At 42.5% G+C, this 20,930-nt stretch overlaps 2 protein-coding genes across 2 annotated transcripts in view; one reads left to right on the top strand and one right to left on the bottom strand.

Annotated features, from left to right (window-relative positions):
* The window catches only part of col2a1b (collagen, type II, alpha 1b), a 32,518-nt gene extending 17,783 nt beyond the window's left edge, over window positions 1–14,735 (top strand). Inside the window, exons 25-54 of the mRNA XM_068742294.1 lie at window positions 406–504; window positions 1,519–1,572; window positions 2,189–2,287; window positions 2,517–2,570; window positions 2,889–2,942; window positions 3,310–3,363; window positions 3,497–3,550; window positions 4,042–4,086; window positions 4,158–4,256; window positions 5,160–5,267; window positions 5,360–5,413; window positions 5,569–5,622; window positions 5,723–5,776; window positions 5,861–5,914; window positions 6,710–6,817; window positions 7,149–7,202; window positions 7,319–7,372; window positions 7,660–7,821; window positions 9,057–9,164; window positions 9,695–9,802; window positions 9,952–10,005; window positions 10,101–10,208; window positions 10,745–10,798; window positions 11,044–11,151; window positions 11,746–11,799; window positions 11,955–12,062; window positions 12,402–12,690; window positions 12,845–13,032; window positions 13,493–13,735; window positions 13,921–14,735. Coding sequence (XP_068598395.1) covers window positions 406–504; window positions 1,519–1,572; window positions 2,189–2,287; window positions 2,517–2,570; window positions 2,889–2,942; window positions 3,310–3,363; window positions 3,497–3,550; window positions 4,042–4,086; window positions 4,158–4,256; window positions 5,160–5,267; window positions 5,360–5,413; window positions 5,569–5,622; window positions 5,723–5,776; window positions 5,861–5,914; window positions 6,710–6,817; window positions 7,149–7,202; window positions 7,319–7,372; window positions 7,660–7,821; window positions 9,057–9,164; window positions 9,695–9,802; window positions 9,952–10,005; window positions 10,101–10,208; window positions 10,745–10,798; window positions 11,044–11,151; window positions 11,746–11,799; window positions 11,955–12,062; window positions 12,402–12,690; window positions 12,845–13,032; window positions 13,493–13,735; window positions 13,921–14,067 — 2,883 coding nt within the window. The 3' untranslated portion in view covers window positions 14,068–14,735. The remainder of the gene's footprint in view (window positions 1–405; window positions 505–1,518; window positions 1,573–2,188; window positions 2,288–2,516; window positions 2,571–2,888; window positions 2,943–3,309; window positions 3,364–3,496; window positions 3,551–4,041; window positions 4,087–4,157; window positions 4,257–5,159; window positions 5,268–5,359; window positions 5,414–5,568; window positions 5,623–5,722; window positions 5,777–5,860; window positions 5,915–6,709; window positions 6,818–7,148; window positions 7,203–7,318; window positions 7,373–7,659; window positions 7,822–9,056; window positions 9,165–9,694; window positions 9,803–9,951; window positions 10,006–10,100; window positions 10,209–10,744; window positions 10,799–11,043; window positions 11,152–11,745; window positions 11,800–11,954; window positions 12,063–12,401; window positions 12,691–12,844; window positions 13,033–13,492; window positions 13,736–13,920) is intronic.
* A 3,125-nt stretch (window positions 14,736–17,860) lies between these two features.
* LOC137898814 (leucine-rich repeat-containing protein 3-like) lies at window positions 17,861–18,736 on the bottom strand. Its single transcript, XM_068742864.1, has one exon. It carries the CDS (start codon window positions 18,734–18,736, stop codon window positions 17,861–17,863), a length of 876 nt encoding a protein of 291 aa, XP_068598965.1.
* Window positions 18,737–20,930: the final 2,194 nt, after the last annotated feature.

Here is a 20,930-nt window from a genome sequence, read left to right as displayed (position 1 = left end):
CTATTGATTGGGAATTAATCATGAACTAAGAATTTAGTCTGTCAATAGTCACACACTAAGCAGATAATGCCAAGAGATAAGTGTGGCTCCTGATTTCACTGTCTCTGACTCCTGTAACTCTGTCATGTGACCTTAAGGTGGCAGCAGACTTCATAGGCCCATGACTCACTCTGACCTAGATGTCCTCCACCAGTCAAGCCAGCATGTCATTTAAGACTATCTCCCCTGAACAGTTTCATTTGTCTTTAAAATTAACTTGTCACTATTTAATCTTCTCATCTCCAGAGGGTCAATGAAACGCTTTGACGCTGTGAAAAGGGAAACTTATTACAGATGGGGTTTGAGAATTGAATTGGTGATTTACAGTGACCATCCCTAATTATTATGTTCTGTCTTCTCACACAGGGAGCCCCTGGTGAGCGAGGAATTGCTGGTGCCAGCGGTCCCAAAGGTGGCAACGGTGACCCCGGCCGCCCTGGAGAATCTGGTCTGCCCGGCGCCAGAGTAAGAACTTGCTCTGGATGTTAGTGACCTGCAGAAATGTGATAAAACATCAGAAATAATCACCAACATAGACATGTAGTAGTAGTAGGTGCAAAAGTCAAATGATTCCACCCTGACAATTCCGTAATATTTAACTATTTCATATTTAAATGAGGATATTTGTATTTCTCAGCCATTGTTGGATTTAAATTCCCATCTAACTAAAATGCTGCTGTTAAAAATGATTTAAGAGGGGGGGGGGAATTGTTTTGTCTGCTTCCATTTTTTATTCCAAGATATTCCAAGTTTTGGGGCCTCAAAAATGTTAGAGCCCCGAGACCACTTCCAACTTGGTTGGCGATCGACTGCTAGTCGCAGCCATGAGCCAATAGTCTCAAGCAGTGATCACATGACACCGGCAAAACCATTATTTCCTATGATGAAGCTCTCTGGCATGCATCGTTTCATTCTGGATGTACAACTTAACTCTAAAGCCCAAGTGAATTGCTTTAATTACAAAATTGAAGCAGTGTGACTTAATTAACCCATTTATGCCCCTACCCCCACGTCCCACTTTTGAAAGGTGTTTTTGGAGCAGCTGCTCCTGCAGAGATTATTCTCTATCACTGCACCCTATAAGATAATCTCCTTCTGGAGGCACAATGGGCTCCATCTTGTTCACATAGACTGGAATACTCCCCCCAATACTGTACATTACTGTACATGTAAACACACTTCAAACCTCATACAACTGTGTTTACCCATTGTATAGCACACCTCATCAAGAAGGCACAAACCTTTCTGTGTGAAGTGAGAGGCATGATCTTTCAATTAATATTGATTTCTCTGGCAAGCATGATTTGAAGTGCTGCCTGTCACATTTATTTTAGTCACTGGCGCATTAAATACTTGCTTCTTTCTAACACCGGCCCATTCAGAGGTGTAAATTGTCTATCGCGCATCCATATGCTCCCACCTTTCTGAATCACACTGTCTGGTGACTCATCTAGATTTTGTCTTTGTGTTCTCTGACAGGGCCTGACTGGACGTCCCGGTGATGCAGGTCCTCAAGGCAAAGTTGGGCCATCTGTACGTGAGATTTATTTCCTATTGTCATGCTTTGTTTTGTTTGTCTGTGTAAATGAGTGATTCTAATTATACGCCAGTAAATCCTCTCTCAGAATGAGCAGCTGCATGTTGTTGTTTTATTTTTTGAATATGGAGTTCTATTTCTAAATGTGCTCTCCTCACATAATGACTCGTGAGCAGTTTCGTCGAATCGGAGATTTATCCATCCACACTGGTGTTTGTGTTTCAAACAACTATCTTGCTTTTTGCTGCCGTTCAGACTATTGATATTTTCTCAAATACACTTGGTTCTGGTTTTATGAATAGGATCCTTGTTAATGACATCTCTTAATCCATTTAAGTGTTAGGTCTAAATCCCGTGCATCAGATTATCTGAGTGACACTGAATGATTTGTGATCTAGTCTATTTGTCCTTTATTTAATCATCTCTTCCTTTGGCAAAAGTTCAAAAAGAAATCTGTCTCTACTTGATCAAAGTCCAAACCTCAGGACTAAGTTTTTACCTCCTCTCTCTTCCCAGTGTGATTTAGCATTTACCAGTGCAGTTTCCAGTTTTGTCCCTCTACCAGAGCCGTTGTGCGTTATTGTGGACTCGAACTCGTCTTTATTTGTCCAGGGAGCTGCGGGTGAGGACGGTCGGCCAGGCCCCCCCGGCCCACAGGGAGCCCGTGGACAGCCTGGTGTCATGGGATTCCCAGGACCAAAAGGAGCAACTGTGAGTAATGTTATTTTATAACATTTAGCATAAATGGGCTGACCTGTTTCAATATAACGTAGATGTTATTCCAATAATTCTTGTTTGGCCGTCGTCTTTGTTTTACTTGTACTTTCTGTGAACGGTATTCATGAACTGAACTCTCGTGACCCAAGTTGCTGCAGGAAGAAGAAAGTGAGCCACCGAACAGAGTTTAACTGCTGCATTTCGTTTGTCTTCTTGTTGTTAGGGTGAGCATGGAAAGTCTGGTGAGAAAGGACTGGGAGGAGCTCCTGGTCTGAGGGTGAGTTCCTTCACCTTCTGAGAACTGAAAACACAATAGCCACTTATTTTGTGACATTTTAAGGCTCTCTTCTTGTTGGCAAAGATCTTATTGTTACCCCAATTCCAGAATTCACAGTCATTAAAATCACATATGAAGCAGATACACGATCAAAAAGTAGCTGCTGAAGTGCAGCAATAATTATTCCAATATCCAAACAATGACCAGACTAAATTTAAATATTACACATCCTCTGGTTGCTGATCCAGATTGTAGCATCACAGTTGACTCAACTGTTGATATCTATTTATTTGTCCTCCACTCTCCCTCTCCCCTCAGGGTCTGCCTGGCAAAGATGGAGAAACTGGTGCCTCCGGACCCCCGGGCCCTGCCGTATGTACCTTTATCCCCCCCCCCCCCCCCCTATAGCTTCACCACTGATAACGTCTTCCTCTTTTCTCACTTACTTAGAAGCAAGCTTCGGTATCTCAATTTATCAAACTGCCAAGAAAATAGCTTTACCTCCAAGAAAAAAATGAAAAAAAGCCTCCTTTACTCAAAAGTTCGGACGTTTTCATTGGTAGATGACTCTTAGGCCTGCAGCTTGTTGCTATGTGTCACAGTGTACCTGCAATAAGCCCGATGTTGTTCTATGAGACACACATAAATGGCAAATTAAGCAAAAGCTTCCAAAACATTAAAAGTCAAAGACATTCTGTTTCCAGTGGAATTGATTTGTAATGATGAAACATCTGTTTAGGGCCTTGCTGGAGAAAGAGGAGAGCAAGGACAGCCCGGTCCTTCAGGTTTCCAGGTGAGTCCGTCGCTTCACTTTCTGTAGGAATACAATTATTCCTCTGATCATGTGCATGCATTGTGGTTTTTATGTTTCTTTACTGATGCTTTGCTTTTTTTCCTGACATCCTTTTGTTTTTCGCTTTATTCAGGGTCTTCCTGGACCTCCTGGCCCCCCCGGGGAGGGAGGCAAGCCTGGAGATCAGGTGTGTGCACTTCTGTTATGAATTATGGCTTAGAAACGTCACATGAACTGAGAGGAATAACTTTACTCTGTCTAGACTTGGAGAGAAGAGATCCTTTAAAAAAAGAAATGTTTTCTGAATGACTTCACAATACAGCTGCTCCTGAACTTGCAGCATTAACAGCATTAGTATTTTTCATTGTAATGTTGCCATGGCATTACAGTTACCCTTTTTAAATAAAGGTTAAACAGAAGTAAATGCATTATTTCTTGCTCCACCACCTCAATAAGATTTTAATTAAGCTATATGTCCAAACATGAACAGTGAACTGTGACGCTGATGAAAAAAAAAACCAATCAACTCATTTCTGTGTTACTGTGAATGACAGGGCTATTATTACCCAGGTAACACCTCCTGTAAATGTTGAATATTTTAAAGGCCGCTGCTGTAACTTGATTGAAACTACCAGTAAGCTGCCGCTACTTTACTCCTCGGTTCTTTTTTTTTTTCAGGGTGTTCCCGGTGAGGGAGGAGCTGCTGGAGCTACTGGGCCCAGAGTAAGTGTTCTGTCTTTACTTCAACAGTCTGACTGACTGTCAAAAATGACTGCCGCTGTTTCTCCATTCAGGGAGAGCGTGGTTTCCCTGGAGAGAGAGGAGCTGCTGGAACTCAAGGTCTGCAGGGACCGCGAGGTCTGCCTGGAACACCTGGAACTGATGGACCCAAGGTTATTCCAAGATTCCTGATTGTTCTCTCGCTACTGACAAACATGCTTCAGTCCCCTAAGTATTACTATAAATATTATTGTCCATTTGGGCAAAATGTTCCTCTTGATCTGGCCTTTTTCTGGGCTCTGTTAGTGCATATGGCAATTTTCTTTGTGTCAAAGCCGCTTCAATTGAAACTTTTGGTTTGTTATCTTCCAGATTTTAATCCCACTTCATAGATTTCTCTTCTCTCGAGGTCAGACAAGACTGGATAGAGAGTTTGGGGGGGGGTTAGAGAGCTCAGAGCGAGATGGTGATGAAGAGCGATGAGCAGAAAGTTTGTGGATGGTAACGCGTAATCTGAGCTGGATGACAAAATATTTCTCACCCGACTTCAGTAAAAAACACAGTTTGAATGTATTCACAGCCAAAGTAAGTCCAAGTTGTTTGAGCCCCTTGCCTGCAGCTTAGTGACTGCAGATAGGCAGCGGCTGTGCTGTTTGAGGCTACTCTAGAAAGCGTTGCTGATAAGCCAGGTAGAGCGTTGGCCTGTTGGAACCACTTAAAGAACCAAATCCGAGTCTGCGTTTCCCTCTATTTGTGTTGTGGTGATATGTGGAATAGAACATTAGCTTTAATGAATACACAAATCTCGGTTTTCTAATAAAAATATAGAATTAAAGGTTGGACCATATTCTGAAGAAACACACAGAACATAGATTCAGCTTTTTCTACAGTCCTACATTGGTTGACAGAGTCGGCCTACAGGGTCACAGTCGACGGTGGAACAGTCCATAGTCTGTTATATTCAGATTTGCTTTATAGTTGTGTAACTGGGTCTGGCATAGTGTTCAGTGATCATTAAATAGCTTTTCTGTTGCTGTCTCTCCACGAAATAGTCATTTATTTCTGCTCCATGATAGGGAGCCATTGGGCCAGCTGGTTCGGGTGGAGCTCAAGGACCCCCAGGGCTACAGGGTATGCCAGGAGAAAGAGGATCTGCCGGCATCCCAGGTCCCAAAGGAGACAGAGTAAGTCACAGTCATAATGTCTGTGTATTTTAAATGTACTTGATTGTTTTTGGTGCCTCAGCAACACCCGGTGACTGATTTTATCATCATAGGGTGACATTGGAGAGAAAGGACCCGAGGGAGCTTCTGGCAAAGATGGCGCTCGTGTGAGTGACGGTCATTCCTTTTATTAAAATGGCAGAAGCATCTCATTGAATTTCAAATATTCAATGCATTCCATCTTTGCGAAGTTCAAATCTTTAGTCTTCAGCAACATTTCTTTCATGAACCTTGACACCTTGTTGGCTGTTTCCTGTCACAGGGCCTCACTGGTCCCATTGGTCCGCCTGGTCCTTCTGGTCCCAACGGTGAGAAGGTGAGTTGTATATAAATTCATTATTTCCATCTCATTATAGAGTCATCGGCAAATGAACACACGAAAATACATTTCCTGATGCGTCTTTGTTTTCTTACAGGGTGAATCTGGTCCTTCTGGTCCCTCTGGAGCTGCTGGTACTCGCGGTGCTCCTGTAAGAATCACACTTTAACTCATTCTTCTTGACTCTTTCCTTCTTTTTGCTCTCTTTCATTGTCTTTCTTCCTTCCTGTCTCAGGGGGACAGAGGTGAGACTGGACCTCCTGGGCCTGTTGGATTTGCCGGACCCCCTGTAAGTAATAATACAAATATATGGTACTGTATTAAATGCAGTTTGACTATCTTCCAGTATCAGAAGTAAAAACAAATATGTGTGATATTTAATTTATAAATATATTAATAATCTGATATATGGTAAATATATAAATATCTTGGATATATGTACCGTATTAGAATTCTGTGAACAAGGTATTTTTTAAACAATGTTTTTATGTTAATGTATATGTCTTTTCACCTCAGTGTATTATTATTTGAATAGAAATTAGTATGTAGACAGTAAGACATCACTGTAAGACTCATGTATTTACGTCCTCCCCTAGACACCACAGAGACATGAGACAAATGTTTTTACTACATTTGCATCTATATTTATGTGACACAACACACAATTTATCTATTTTTAATTTTTTTGGTTTTGAATTATGATTGACGTTTGAATGTATGTCAAGAAAAATCGTTTGAAAAGGAGTCTAAATTATTTTTTGTTTCACAGCTCAGACTGTAACATTATAACTCACTACACACTGGAGATTGACGTGGAATAGTGAGCAAAATAATTGATGAAAGACCCAAAAATATCTTGTTAAATAGAATCAATTAATAACAGATGGCATTTGGTGCTACGTACTTACACAAGGGGCATTTAAACATGCAGACCCAGTGGAGTTCTCCTCTAAATTAAATTTATAAAATAAAAAAAGTGTGTATAGATTTCAAGACATGTCCTTAATTTGTTTTAAATGCACGTTTTTTTCATGTGAATGGCTAACAATGATTCAATCATTCAGCTGTTTCTGTTGGCTTTCAGGGTGGCGATGGTCAGCCAGGAATCAAGGGAGAGCAAGGAGAAGGTGGACAGAAGGGTGACGCTGGTGCCCCTGGACCCCAAGGACCCTCTGGTGCCCCCGGACCCGCAGTGGGTTTTGCTCCACAATTACTAACAACATGTTTCCTGTATTTGCATAAGCCGTACATGATGATATGTTCAGCCTAGTAAAGTTTCCAGAACATCAAGACAAACGCTGAGCGACAGCCTTTTTACGAGAAACAAAAAATGTTCTGTTTGCAGAAATCATCTCGCATTCCAATTACTGGGATTCATTCAGCATGAAACCTGGTCACAGATTGCGTCACACCAAGAACAATAGAAAACAAATCCTACAACCTGTCTGAACTGATTTAAAAATATATATATTTACAGTAATTTAAACATCAGACAGTAATGTACAGCTTCTGTCCCAATCCAGGGTCCTACAGGTGTGTTTGGACCTAAAGGTGCCCGTGGTGCTCAGGGACCGTCGGTAAGTCTTATTTTGGAATCACTTTCCATCCGGTTGTGGTTTTATGCTTCTCTTACAGAAGCACAAATACAGTTTTATTTTGTTTGTTTTGAATATTTTTTATCTTTCTCTCTCAGGGTGCCACTGGTTTCCCTGGTTCTGCTGGCCGTGTTGGACCCCCTGGTCCCAATGTAGGTTCACAGTTACTTTACCCCTTGTGCAAGTTCAAAACACTACAATGCATAACAAATAATTTTGTAATGAACCAAATTCAACCTACTAGATTCATAATTCATATGGGAAATGTTGTGGGAAAGAAGGTCAATGGGCTTGATTAATGTTAAGAACCAGGTACAGCGCAACAGATACAGCAGTGTTTTCTAAAGACCGCTGGACTGTGTGAATCTGCTAATATGAGATAAGTATATTTAAAGATGGACACCTGGTAATAAGGTGTACCGGTATTTATATGTCCTAGGGTAATCCTGGATCTGCCGGTCCTGCCGGTGCTCCGGGAAAAGATGGACCAAAGGGTGTGAGAGGAGACGGTGGATCCCCAGGCAGGCAGGGAGATGCTGGACTCCGTGGCGCTGCTGGGGCTTCTGGAGAGAAAGGAGATGCTGGAGAGGATGGTCCTTCTGTGAGTCGGTTACACTTTATCCATACTCCTCCTTAAAACCCTTTTAAACACATTTTTAGAAAAATATTGAACTATTGATTGTGACACTTGAAATACCACGCTAATCCCACTAGCACCCACGTATTCTCTCCCTCTCTCTCTAAAGCCTCCACAATGCAGTGAATGTCATCAGGAACACAGGTGTTCAAATGTCAAGAGGGAAAAACAATATTAAATTGCTTTGTTTTCTGTACTCTGCAAACTTTTACACCACTCTGTCAGCCCAAAGAGCCAATTTCATCAGTAATGGACTGCCACTGAGCCCGCTCTCCATTAAAACATGGCTGTCAGTGTCCATCACTGACTGTAGAAGCAGACCTAGACATGTGACGGCACACGGCAGCCCAGCGGACTGGTGGCAGGACTCCAGGCTCTTGTTTTTTCCTGACTTCAGCTGTTCACTCACACGTTCCCGTCACACATGATGCCGATTCCTGTCGAGATAATGGCACTCCACAGATGATTGCTACAGATGGTTGTTATGCTCATTATCCAGTGCTCATGTCTGAGCATAACAACCCATTCCACCGGGCATTACATATATTACATCTTAAACCACGTATCGTCACCTCGGCGTCTCAGTCGGCTGAATGGTGTGCTTCAGCCGTCACGGTGTCAGGTGTTCATCACGTGCACGGGTCGAGCGAGCCCTGGCTGTTGCATGCCAGGCGTAGGCAGCGGATGAGCTAGACCATAGAGGTGATGAGAAATCAATGTTGTTCTGTGCAACTCAAATTGGTTGTTCTAAAAGTCCCACATAGAACAAATGAGGCGAGAAAAGAAATAAAAGAACAGAAGACAAAAACTTTTAAGACATCCACGGTCTGAGACTTTATCTGTCACAAACATAAATGATTGTTTTTGCACTGCAGCTTTTACTGATTTAATTAGTGAGGTTTACAAGTGCTTGTGAGGTGAGTTTGTAACCTTTAGGCAGAGAGGCAAACTCTCACTAGTCTTTGTACCGAACTAATCACAAGGATATCCTGCATCAATAAAGGAAATAAGTGTGTTTTCCAGAATTTTAAACAGTTTATTTAACATGTTTCCACTCCCATATGCTAAATACTTACCGGTATTTACTATTGGATAAAAATAAACTTATTTGGATGTGGAAGAGACCGAAACTCTGGCACAGATACTGGTTTAGTTAAAAATAGAAGCTAAAGGATGGAACGTTCCGTTTCCTCTCTCAGGGTCCTCTTGGTCCGTCGGGGCCTCAGGGTTTGGGTGGACAGCGTGGCATTGTTGGTCTGCCTGGACAGCGTGGTGAGAGAGGCTTCCCTGGTCTGCCTGGACCCTCTGTAAGTAAAACGCTTTTCACATTATCCAGTGATTTAATGTACTCTACTATGATGCAGCTCCATAAGCAGGTTTATTTCCATCACCAATCAAGCTGTGTGCAACAAATTCAATACACAGTTATAGAAATTATGGGTCAATAGGATGTTGACCTCACATCCTGTATCTAACTCAGTTTCCCTTCTCTCATTTAGCGGTGGCAGCCAACCACAATATCAGCAGTGACTTTAAAAAAAATCTTTGTTACCCTGGCTACTGGCTCCGCCCCTCCCGGTTTTCCATCCTTCCTTTAAATGCACTGATTGTTGTGTAGCCACTCTCGTTTAATGTAGATAGATTTGTGCCGTTGACTTTCGTTTGTGGTTAACGTCATTATATCAATCTGATATATCAAACACGTCAGGTGGTCTAACCCCAGCTGGTCGCTGGGATGCTCAACATGGATTTATAATTACAGAAGAGTGAATAAATGCACCTTTGGTGAATGACGCGATCCAGTTCAGCACTGAGACTTATTTTTGCTTCTTCTTAGGGTGAGCCTGGAAAGCAGGGAGGTCCTGGTGGCAGCGGAGACCGTGGACCCCCTGGAGTTGTTGGACCACCTGGACTCACCGGACCTGCAGGAGAGCCGGGCAGAGAGGTCAGACAATAAATACATTTGCATTGTGTTTGTACCATATTTATTTCAGATGTGCTTTGATGGAGAATGGTTGGTTATGCAGCTATAGGGCATTCGTCTTGGGGGAGACGGAAGCTATTGACACTTCATGTTGTTCTGTCATGTCACAGGGAAACCCTGGATCTGATGGACCTCCTGGTAGAGATGGTTCTACTGGAATCAAGGTGAGAAATACAGATACAATACACAGCACATACAATACTCACAAATCTATTTTGTGATGAGTGACCTTTCTGTCGTTCTGTCCTCGGTGCCGCAGGGAGACCGTGGCAACGCTGGACCTGTTGGCGCTCCCGGTTCTCCAGGTGGTCCTGGTGCTTCCGGCCCAGTTGGTCCCACAGGCAAACAGGGAAACAGAGGAGAGTCTGTGAGTAGCATGCCCAACAAAAAAACGGACCTAGTCTCTTTTTTATACGAGTTGATAATGGGGGGGTGAAGATTGTGCATCACCATTAAGTAGAGCAGGTTTCACATTTGTCTGCTGAGCCAGCAGGTAGCCTGATAGCACCCAAGGAAGTGCAAGCATGGTTTAAGTGTTTATTCTGTGTTTAAGTCTTTATTCTTTATTCTGTGACTCACTTTTAACTGTAATTGGGCATCAAATTCACTTCATGGCACAATCGACTTGACAATACATTTTGAAAACCTGCATGCTTTATGGTTACAATAATATTGACATAAATAATGGCACAATTTAAATTACAGGCTTAACAAAAATACAAAATATAGTCAATTTGTAAAATAAATGATGAATATTGTTATAAATGAAACATTAATAAAGGAACTAATAGTATTAATATATTCATTAACATTAACTGTTAATATTAATCTGACTGATAATTGTATACAATAATTTATGTCTCTATGGCACCATCATCCCATTCTTATATCTTTCTTTCGCAGGGAGCACAAGGACCTGGCGGACCTCCAGGACCTGCTGGAGCCAGGGGAATGGCCGTATGATGCTTTGACATTGAGACACATCTACATGCTCATTGTTTAATTATCTTAATTTTCTTGCTTAAATATGCACAAATTCCAAAAAGCTCAATTAAAACCTTGAAAGTTCTTAGTGACTTTAAGTGCACATTTTAGTTTCAGACAAACAGAGAAGTGTTAGTAATTAAAACATATTATTGTTTTTTTTTATACATAAACTTGACCAGTGCATCAGACTCTGATTAAGCTGTTGTGCACTTCAGGGACCTCAAGGACCCCGTGGAGACAAGGGTGAGGGCGGAGAATCTGGTGAGAGAGGACAGAAGGGACACAGAGGCTTCACTGGTCTGCAGGGTCTGCCTGGACCTCCAGTAAGTTTCTATATTGAATCGATGGCTAGACCCATCATGGATATGTGACGTGGTGAATACGGGGCTAATCGGCAGTCGCCAACAACGCCACTTTAGGACCTGCCCCTAAAGATATAGTTTTTCCTTTTGGTCCCCAGCTCGCTTTAGCGGGTTTCCCCACCCGCAGGTCCGCTCACAGGGATGACCAGCACGGCACTAGGAATTCAAAACATTTATTTACACTCTAAAAACAAAACTAACAAAAGAAAAGGAGAGACACGGCAGTGACAGTCTATACGGCCAACCTGCCTTTGAGACGGGGAAAACACAAATGAGGACGCCGGAACGAGGGAGGGGAAGCACTTATATACGCCGCCCCCCCAATCAGTGGTAAACGGGCCACAGGTGTTCCCTCCCACACCTGCCTGCCCAATTAACCCCAATCATCCGGTTACAGATAGAAATTTTGAGGAAAAGAATACAATGCTTACAGTACTACACTAATAAAAAATGAATAAATCCATACTTTCACAGTTTGGATGGTAAAACGAATCAAAACTATTACATTTCATACATTGCAGAGAACTTAATGTATTAATGTAATAATCTGTCCAGGGTCAAGCCGGAGACCAGGGTGCTACTGGACCTTCTGGGCCTTCTGGACAAAGAGTGAGTGCTGATGCTAACAAATGACTCGATTATATAATAATATACAAATCTGGAATATTGCTTTGAATTCAATTACAAATGCAATACGTCTATTTATCAGTGTTTTTAGTCCTTTGACATCAGCAAAAAGTGTTTCCTTTTGTCTTTTTATGCAGGGACCACCTGGACCTGTTGGCCCTGCTGGAAAGGATGGAGGAAATGGTTTGCCAGGACCTATTGGACCCCCTGGGCCCCGCGGTCGCGGTGGAGAGACCGGCCCCTCAGTGAGTAATCATGGCAGCTCCTTCTCTTCAATTGATGAACTTACTCTAAAATTATTCTATAACTTCAAACTAGAAAATGTGATTTAAATATTTTTGTAAAGCAGTTACTTCAAACACATGAACATATACAGGAATGCAAACACAAACTGTGGTAGCCCCCCAGCTCATGAACATTACACACCACGTAATAGGCTCCGCCTTCTATTATATTATTATTATGTCTTTCTTCTCTTTCTAACTGCATTCTGCACTGAATATTCGACACTCCATCGTTGACTATACCCCCAAAACAAAACTATCCAAACATATTAATCTTGCATGTTTCTTCTTTTCTCTTAGGGTCCGCCTGGAAACTCAGGACCCCCTGGTCCTCCCGGTCCTCCTGGTCCTGGTATTGACATGTCTGCTTTCGCTGGTCTCGGTCAGACCGAAAAGGGCCCTGATCCCCTCAGGTACATGAGGGCCGACCAGGCTTCTGGTAACCTCCGTCAACACGATGCCGAGGTCGATGCCACACTCAAGTCTCTTAACAATCAGATTGAGAACATCCGCAGCCCGGAGGGATCCAAGAAGAACCCGGCTCGCACCTGTAGAGACCTGAAGCTTTGTCATCCCGACTGGAAGAGCGGTGAGTGACTTTAGTGAGTGAATGCTCAAGAACAGAAGTTGAAGTTATACTATTATGTGTTCTATACAATATGTTTTTACATTATAAGGTGCTTTTTTATTAAAAAAGGACACATAAAATGCTAAACCTCTCTTCTTCCTCTTTTTTTCTGCAGGAGACTACTGGATAGATCCCAATCAAGGCTGCACTGTTGATGCAATCAAGGTCTTCTGCAACATGGAGACAGGAGAATCCTGCGTCCGCCCCAAGCCTTCCAGCATCCCTCGCAAAAACTGGTGGTCCAGCAAGAGCAAGGAGCTCAAGCACGTCTGGTTCGGCGAGACAATGAACGGAGGATTCCATGTAAGTGGCACCCTGGTCTTCACCTTTAAGATGAGATGAAACGTGCCCTCGTCTGCTGTCAGTGCTGCAAGGAAATACAGTCATCCCTCGCGATATCACGGTCCACTTTACGCAGATTCACCGTACTGTGGATTGTCTTGCTGAACATATGTGTCCATAACGTTTTGAAATATACACTACTGTTACTGTATTATAATGCAAAAGCGGTTGTAGGCGTGTGGGAAAGGTAACAGTGCAGGGAGGGTAAAAATACACGTAAAATACTACAATAAATATGAGGTCGCTACTTCGCTGCTTTTCACCTATCGGGGATCCTGGAACGTAGCACACGCGATAAACGAGGGCGACTGTAGTGGCACACACACACTATGCTATGGCATTCACACATAGTGGCTTCATTTGTGCATTTGATCTGCTGATTGTTGTTGATATGAACTGCTGTTCTCACTTGGTCTTGCAGTTTGGCTACGGCGATGACAGCCTGGCAGCCAACACTGCTGCCATTCAGATGACCTTCCTGAGGCTGCTGTCCACCGAGGCGTCTCAGAACCTCACCTACCACTGTAAGAACAGCGTGGCCTACATGGACGCCTCAACGGGGAACATGAAGAAGGCTGTGATCCTGCAGGGCTCCAACGACGTAGAAATCAGAGCCGAGGGCAACAGCCGCTTCACTTACAGCGTGATGGAGGACGGCTGCACGGTAAGGCTGGCTCAAGATGGACGTACAGCATTTCAGTTTGACATGCCTGCACTGACCATCAGGAAGTAGGAAGGATATTAAAACTGTTATATAAAGCCTCTGCCGTTAATTCAACTCACCAAGAAATGTACATTATCTGCATTTACAGGTCTTTTAACAGCCATCGTTTCTCTTTCTTTACACAGAAACACACGGGGCAGTGGGGCAAGACGGTGATGGAGTACAGATCGCAGAAGACCTCTCGCCTGCCCATTGTGGACATTGCCCCCATGGATGTTGGAGGAGCAAATCAGGAGTTTGGAGTTGAAGTTGGTTCGGTCTGCTTCTTGTAAAGAACAAGGGATCGAAAAAGAGAACAAAGTGGAGATTTGACAAAATAACATAAAACTAAAGAGGTGCACACTTTAGATTAAAGAGGAGAAAGAAAGAGTGAAAAATAAATATCGAGACACTTTTTTTTTTCTTTTTTTTAATGGGACTTTTTTTTCTAAGTAAAAGTGCGTAGGATAACTGCACTGATTGGCACCACATCTGTGAATCATCCAGCATCGCCGCCAGACAACCGCCCCGATGGACAGCCGGCATTTACCAAAAAGCCCCACTCCCCACCACCGAACAGCAATCCAGCCACCCCATAAACAGGAAGGAGGAAGTATGAGGAGAGTGCAGGAACATGCCAGGGAACTAAAGAGAGAAAAATGTGTTGGCGTTATTTATTTATTGTTTAAGTTTGGGTCCCAGGTGTGGTAGGACTGAGTTTTTGCTAAGTACTAAAAATCCCACTTACACATTATTTAAAAAGAAACCTGATCCATCAGCTTCCTCTCTTACGTCCTCCTCTTTTCTCATCACCCCATCGCTCCTGTGCCATGCCCACGACAGCATGTGTAACTCTTTGAAACCAAAAATCTAGCTTCATAGAAAGTGCAGGTCTTCCTATTTCTACCACCACAGTGTGTATCAAAACGTTACTGTGTATTATAATAAAAATCAATGGTGCTATTGTTGTAAAACAGTCTATTTTTTAACAATCAGGTACTCACATGCAGTGACTCGTATATGTGTATATGTAACTGTGGAGTGTGTATACATATATATACAGTTTCTCAGAGGGAGTATCTCACCCGAGGATTGCCTCACCCCGCCTCCCTGCTTCATCCCCATAAGTAAACAACCATGACCATGATGAATTTATACACTCAATGCGTGTTTAATTTGGAACTAATCCTGATTTTAATTGTATTTATATTCTAAAGCTACCTCACACTAAAAAAAAATATTCTTTAAAAATCAGGCTAAGCCCATTTCCTCCCTGATTCTTTGTATATGAATTCCCATATTTTAATTATGTATCTTCCTCGAGTTCGGTCGCGAAAGCCAATTCTGCTGCCCCCCCCCCCACCCCGTTTGCTGTCATCCTTGGCAGCTCCATCCCTCTCAACTTCCTCCCACCATTCCCCTCAAGCAGGATGTTCCCTCTGCCTGCACACACTTCATTTACACACACAGTAGAAGAGACTCGGGTGTGGCCTGCTCGTTCCACAGCCAGCGCAGAGGGTTCGTTTTGTGTGGGGTTGTGTATATTTTTTATTATTAATAATAGTACTATTATTAATAATAATATAATTATTATATTATGGTCATGACTTGTTTTTGTGACGTTTTAATTAATGTAAATTGGAAATAAAAGATGATAACAAGTAAAAGGCTGAAATTTCTTTTTATTTCAATCCGGTTTTGTTCCCCGCCCCCATGTTGAAATATCTGGGCAGTGGTATGGACACACTAAATGTGTAACTGTTCCCTGCTTCCACTGTGTGATAATGCATTGATATATTTCCAGGGGAAGAAACACCTCAGATTTTAAGAAAAGGCAGTGGAGAAATGGATGACTGTCGGGTTTTGATTGAGTTTGACGAGTTAAGAAAAGTTGAAAAAGGAGGTGGTGAAAAAATATATATATCCTCCTGAGACCCAGCTTTGGGTTAGCATGCGATCTGTAATGGACAAATGTCCACTACAGATGACATGCTAACTGGCTGGGTCTCATGAGGATATATATAATATTGATAATGATAATTGTAATAAAGCACCTACAGAACAAACAAATAAACAGAGGACATGCTTGCACCATAGTGACCAAAAAAGTGTTTACAGATTGTTTTGATGCATTTAGGCCACTGAACCCAGCACAAAATTAGATGAATGACTTGCGATGAACATATAACTCCTGAAATACGTTGAGCTACTCCAACAGTTCTATACTTTTATACAACTACAAATCGGCTATTGGATTTCTCTCCCAACCATTTAGCCAGTCATCAAAGCCAAAGTGTTGACATTGACCAGCTACCAACAGCAGTCACCCAGTTTAAGTTCTGTTTCTTACTCACCACATGACTTCCTCTTGTATAACATTACAGGATTTCCCTATAAATTACAAAGTACACATAAAACACATACAGTACATTACAGCAGGATACACAGAAAAATGTCATTTAACTATTTCAGGTAATAAGTTAACTTCAATTCTCATAACCTTGGAAACCAGAGCTTTGATGACATGAGGCACAGTTACATTACATTTATGAACAATTAAAGGGTTGTATAAACACTTTAAAAAAATACTATCTATAATAATTGAATGATAATTAAAATGCTATATTATATATACTGTATATACACACATACATACATATATACACACACACATTTTTTTATTTATCTTGGCTATTTGGGCTGATTGGAACCTGATGAGTGTAAAAACAAAGAATTATCTTTTAGCATAATGTCATATCTGGAAAAGATTGTGGCCAAAAATGAGGACATTTCTTTTGAATTCTGATAGAACAAATTGAATAATAATGTGCAAAACTCTTTAATTGGTGCCAAAATGTATTATAGTTTATGTCAGGATGGTATTAATCTGAGCTGAGAAAATTATTCTAGTTTAAAAAATAAATAAATAGAATATTATAACATTCATTTATTTGATTCCACTTTGTGGGCCACAGGAGTTGCTGGAGCCAATCCCAGCTTGCTATGGGCGAAAGGTGGGGTACACCTCAAATGCTTCGCCAGCACATTGTGGTGCCACACAGTCACGAACACACATTCACACACACACACACACACACTATGGGCAACTTCGAGTAACCAATTTGCATAAACTGCATGTTTTTGGAGGTGGGAGGAAACCGGAGAACCCGGAGAACACCCACGCAGAACAGGAAGAACATTAAAAAAAAGTCAGTAAGGATACAGCCAATATAGAGCATGGCAGAAACAAAAATACGTAAGGAGCCGTCAGTGCAGGGCAAATTTAACCAACAGCTTTCCTCGAGATAAGTAGCAATACTAATCAAATTTATACCATAATCAACTTCTAAATGTGGAGTCTAGAATTGTCTTGTTCCAACCAGCGATGACTGTTTGTAGCTGTCCAGATATGTTAGAGCTGATTGCTGCTGTTTGGGTGAGAAATATTTCATCTCTGATTCAAATCGCTCCCTAAGAGTGAATTTGGTCCAGCAGGATTTGTGATTGTGTATTGGAAAGGCTTGGAATAGCATCTGTGCAAAATTAATGTTACCAAAGTACAAACAGCCATAACAACGAACAGAAACAACGTGGACACACACACGCACACACACCCACACACACACGCACACACACGTCTAGCTGATTAGTGCCTCTCAAATGGCCATTCGAGGTCAGTTGGTTAAGCTCTCCTAATTAGAGCTAAAGGAAAGATAAAAGACCACAGCGTGAGGTTTGATGGGAGGAGAAAAGGAAAGGAAACAGAGTATAAAGTGGCATTCAGGGTCCTAAAGTTTGTAATATACAAACAATCATTCTTATGGACGGCGCAGTCTTGTTTTCAGTTTTGACTCAATGCACATACATAATGAGTAAACCAATATAAATGTCTTACTTTTCAAAAAAATAAAAAAAGGAAGAAATTAAAATTAGAATATAAAGAAACATGTTGGGGATTGTAGCAGAAATGTTGCAATTACAAAGCACACATGTAAAAGGTTATATTTTTTCTTTTTCTTTGTCAGTATCGACCACAATCACCTGAAATGTACGCCATAAAGATCTTTATCAGCTCCTCTCAGTATTTCAGAAACCAGTGCTCAGAGTGTCCGTCTCTGTGGGAGACTTGTGTGGGCTTGGCAAGCTCTTCAGGTATTCCATATGCCGTCGAGCCTCGGCCTGGTTTTGTCTCACATAATACACTACATACACAATGACCATAAAGAACCATATAAACATTGTCACCAGCATGGCAACGTCGGTCGTCTTTTTCTGCATGCTGCAGAAGTTCACCCCAGAATCCAACAACTTGACCAGGGGTTGGCCTGCGTGCTCCCCCTGTGACCCCGGGTCGTCCCACCTGCTCCCCTCGCCCACTCCCCGCACGGAACTCTCACAGATGATCCCGTTTACTGTCTCGGGCTCCAGGTGAAGAGTCTCCATCAGCTCCTGGAGGATACAGTCGCAGTGCCAGGGGTTGTGGTAGAGCCGCGTCTTGGCACGAGTCGAGCCAAACTCCTCCCTGCTGGCCTGCCTCAGCCGATTGTGTGAAAGGTCCAGCAGGCGCAGCTCGGAACCCAAATGCCGCAGGGCCCCTGATGCAAGCGAGTCAATGCGGTTGTGGGACAGGTACAGGTCCTGTAGGTGGATGAGATCTCTGAAGGCACTCTCAGGAATGTTTCGGATGTAGTTGCGTTCCAGGTGGAGGGAGAGTGTTTCTGGCGGGATCCCCTCTGGGATCTCCCGGAGCCCGGCATCTGAACACTGCACCGTGGCTGTGTCCCAGGCACAGTGGCAGCTCTCTGGGCACTGAGGAGAAGCTCGGCCCCAAAGGGCAGCAAAGAATAGCGAGAGGCACAGCCACAAACACAGATCCGCTCCTTTACCGCCCCGTCTTCCTCCGCTGGTACATCTGTCCTCACAGCAGCCCGTGCACATCGCCTCACCATAGCCCCCTGACATACACCAGGTCCCAGTCAGGCACCACCCACGCTCACACCAGGAGAACCTGACAGTGACAAAAAGAGGTGAAAAGATGACTTTTCCTCTGTCTGCCTGCTTTTTTCTCTCCTTCAAACACATGATTAAACAGAATCAGGTGGGAGTTTTAGGAGGTGGAGGAGCAGGAGAAAAGTCTTAGAGTCAAGAGATGACAATGAAATGGGTTTGGGCTATTTCCTCAGATTCACGCTGCAACGACAGACACAGTGTAATGCAAAAGTATCAAAACATATGAGGAAAAAAAGTTCTGTAAAAAAAAAAAGATACACATCATTTGATGTTCACTGCAACCATGGTAGTTGAATTGGGCTAATAAAGGATGTGATAAAGCTTCCTTTCTGCAATACAAGGACATTTCTCATAATACATGATGAGCCACAGTCCTCCCATTGTTTTCCTGTTATGTGATTTGTGCAGATGAAATTCAAGAAAATAAGAAAAGCATTAAATTACAGTCATCATTGCAAGTCAATCTAATCGATTCCCTTTATTTTTCTCCAAAAAAGCCGCGGTCCTTTTGTCATAATCCATAAACAGGGATGGCGGTTCGACGGGGTTACGATCAATATCCCCAGTATTGCCTGTTGCGCTAATAACAGTGCAAACATCAATCCTCCCTACATCAGTCCCACATTGTCAATAACTGAGCTGGAAACATTTTGCATCCTCTGTGCTCACATCTGCACAACACTGCTTGCATTAAAGAGGAAAACGTTTCACTGGAGAAACGCCGTGTGTTTAATGATTTCATTTAGAGTCCCTCAGCCTCATCCACTTGTCTCTGTGACTTTCTGTCTGTGCTCCTCTGTAAATGGTGGCTGCGTCTATTTGGATAATCCAATCAGAGTTTCCGTAGCATTTTGGTTCAGGTTAATGCCTTTGCTCCAAAACAGAAATTGCAAAGACATTCACAGAATTTGATTAGAGAATGACCCTCTTCTATATGTCGAGCACTTTATGCCTTCATAATGGAAGCAAAGCCGTCATCCTATCTGCTCCACCTGATTGGGATAAAGGTGGAGGCTAAACTGATGTCCATGGACTGGTGTGTGTGTTTGGGGGGGGGGGGGGGTGCATTGGGTTCACCACTCATTAAACGTCCTGTCATTAACATATGGTGCAGAATGTAGATGCATGCAAATCTACAGTTAAGAAGAATAACCATCTGCTGCATGATTATGAATGGAATACAGGCAGTAACTCTGGTTACAGTTGATGGATCCAGTTTCCACGTAGACGAAACAAAAAATTGCAGAACCTCATATTGTAACCTTATATTTTATCACGTTAAATAGCATAGAAGTCGGAAATTAAAGGAGAAATGGAATATGGACGATCAAATAAATTAATCTGGGTGAATCACATCAAGGTAATGCAAAGCTTTTGCTTTGTTTTGTTTTCTTAACTGCTTTGATCGTGATGTTTTTTTTACTTTTAGTTGTGGAGGAGTTGAAAGGAAGCTTTCGCTTGTTTTAATAAAATATTAACACATAAAATAGAAAAATAAAATGGCTCCGACAACAAAACTCACAATGTGACTCATGACTATTTCAGATTTAAATGGTTTTATAAATTGTCTTACCTGTGAAATTGTTTCTGGTGAAGTTTGATGTCTGGAGGGTGGACAGCGGTGTTGTTCTGCTTTTTTCAAAATCAGTGTGTTGCTTTTCCTCGGTTTTTCCCCGACAGCGTGTCGGACGTCATCAGCGCCTTCCGTTCCAGCGCTCATGCATAGTGGATTAAATTATAGGAGGGGCGCTCGGAGAGGATCCGAGGTTTGTCAATGCAGACGGATTAATTCCAACCAAGATAAACAGACAAGCATCGCCCCCCTCCCTCTGTGCGCGTGTGTGCGCGTGTGTGCGCAAAGTCAAACATGGGGGTGGGAGGAGTTCATTAAGTCAGGGCTGAGATAACCTTTTCGGTTTTAGGGGGCGCAAAACCTTGGAATATACATTTTGCAAAAAATAATATATATGTGACGTGGTGAATACGGGGCTAATCGACGGTCGCCAACAACGCCACTTTAGGACCTGCCCCTAAAGATATAGTTTTTCCTTTTGGTCCCCAGCTCGCTTTAGCGGGTTCCCCCACCCGCAGGTCCGCTCACAGGGATGACCAGCACGGCATTAGGAATTCAAAACCTTTATTTACA

The sequence above is a fragment of the Brachionichthys hirsutus genome, chromosome 8, assembly GCF_040956055.1.
Source record: "Brachionichthys hirsutus isolate HB-005 chromosome 8, CSIRO-AGI_Bhir_v1, whole genome shotgun sequence".
Classification (NCBI taxonomy): Eukaryota; Metazoa; Chordata; class Actinopteri; order Lophiiformes; family Brachionichthyidae; genus Brachionichthys; species Brachionichthys hirsutus.
Note: the sequence above shows the minus strand (reverse complement) of the source record. Positions and strands in the feature narration are given on the sequence as shown.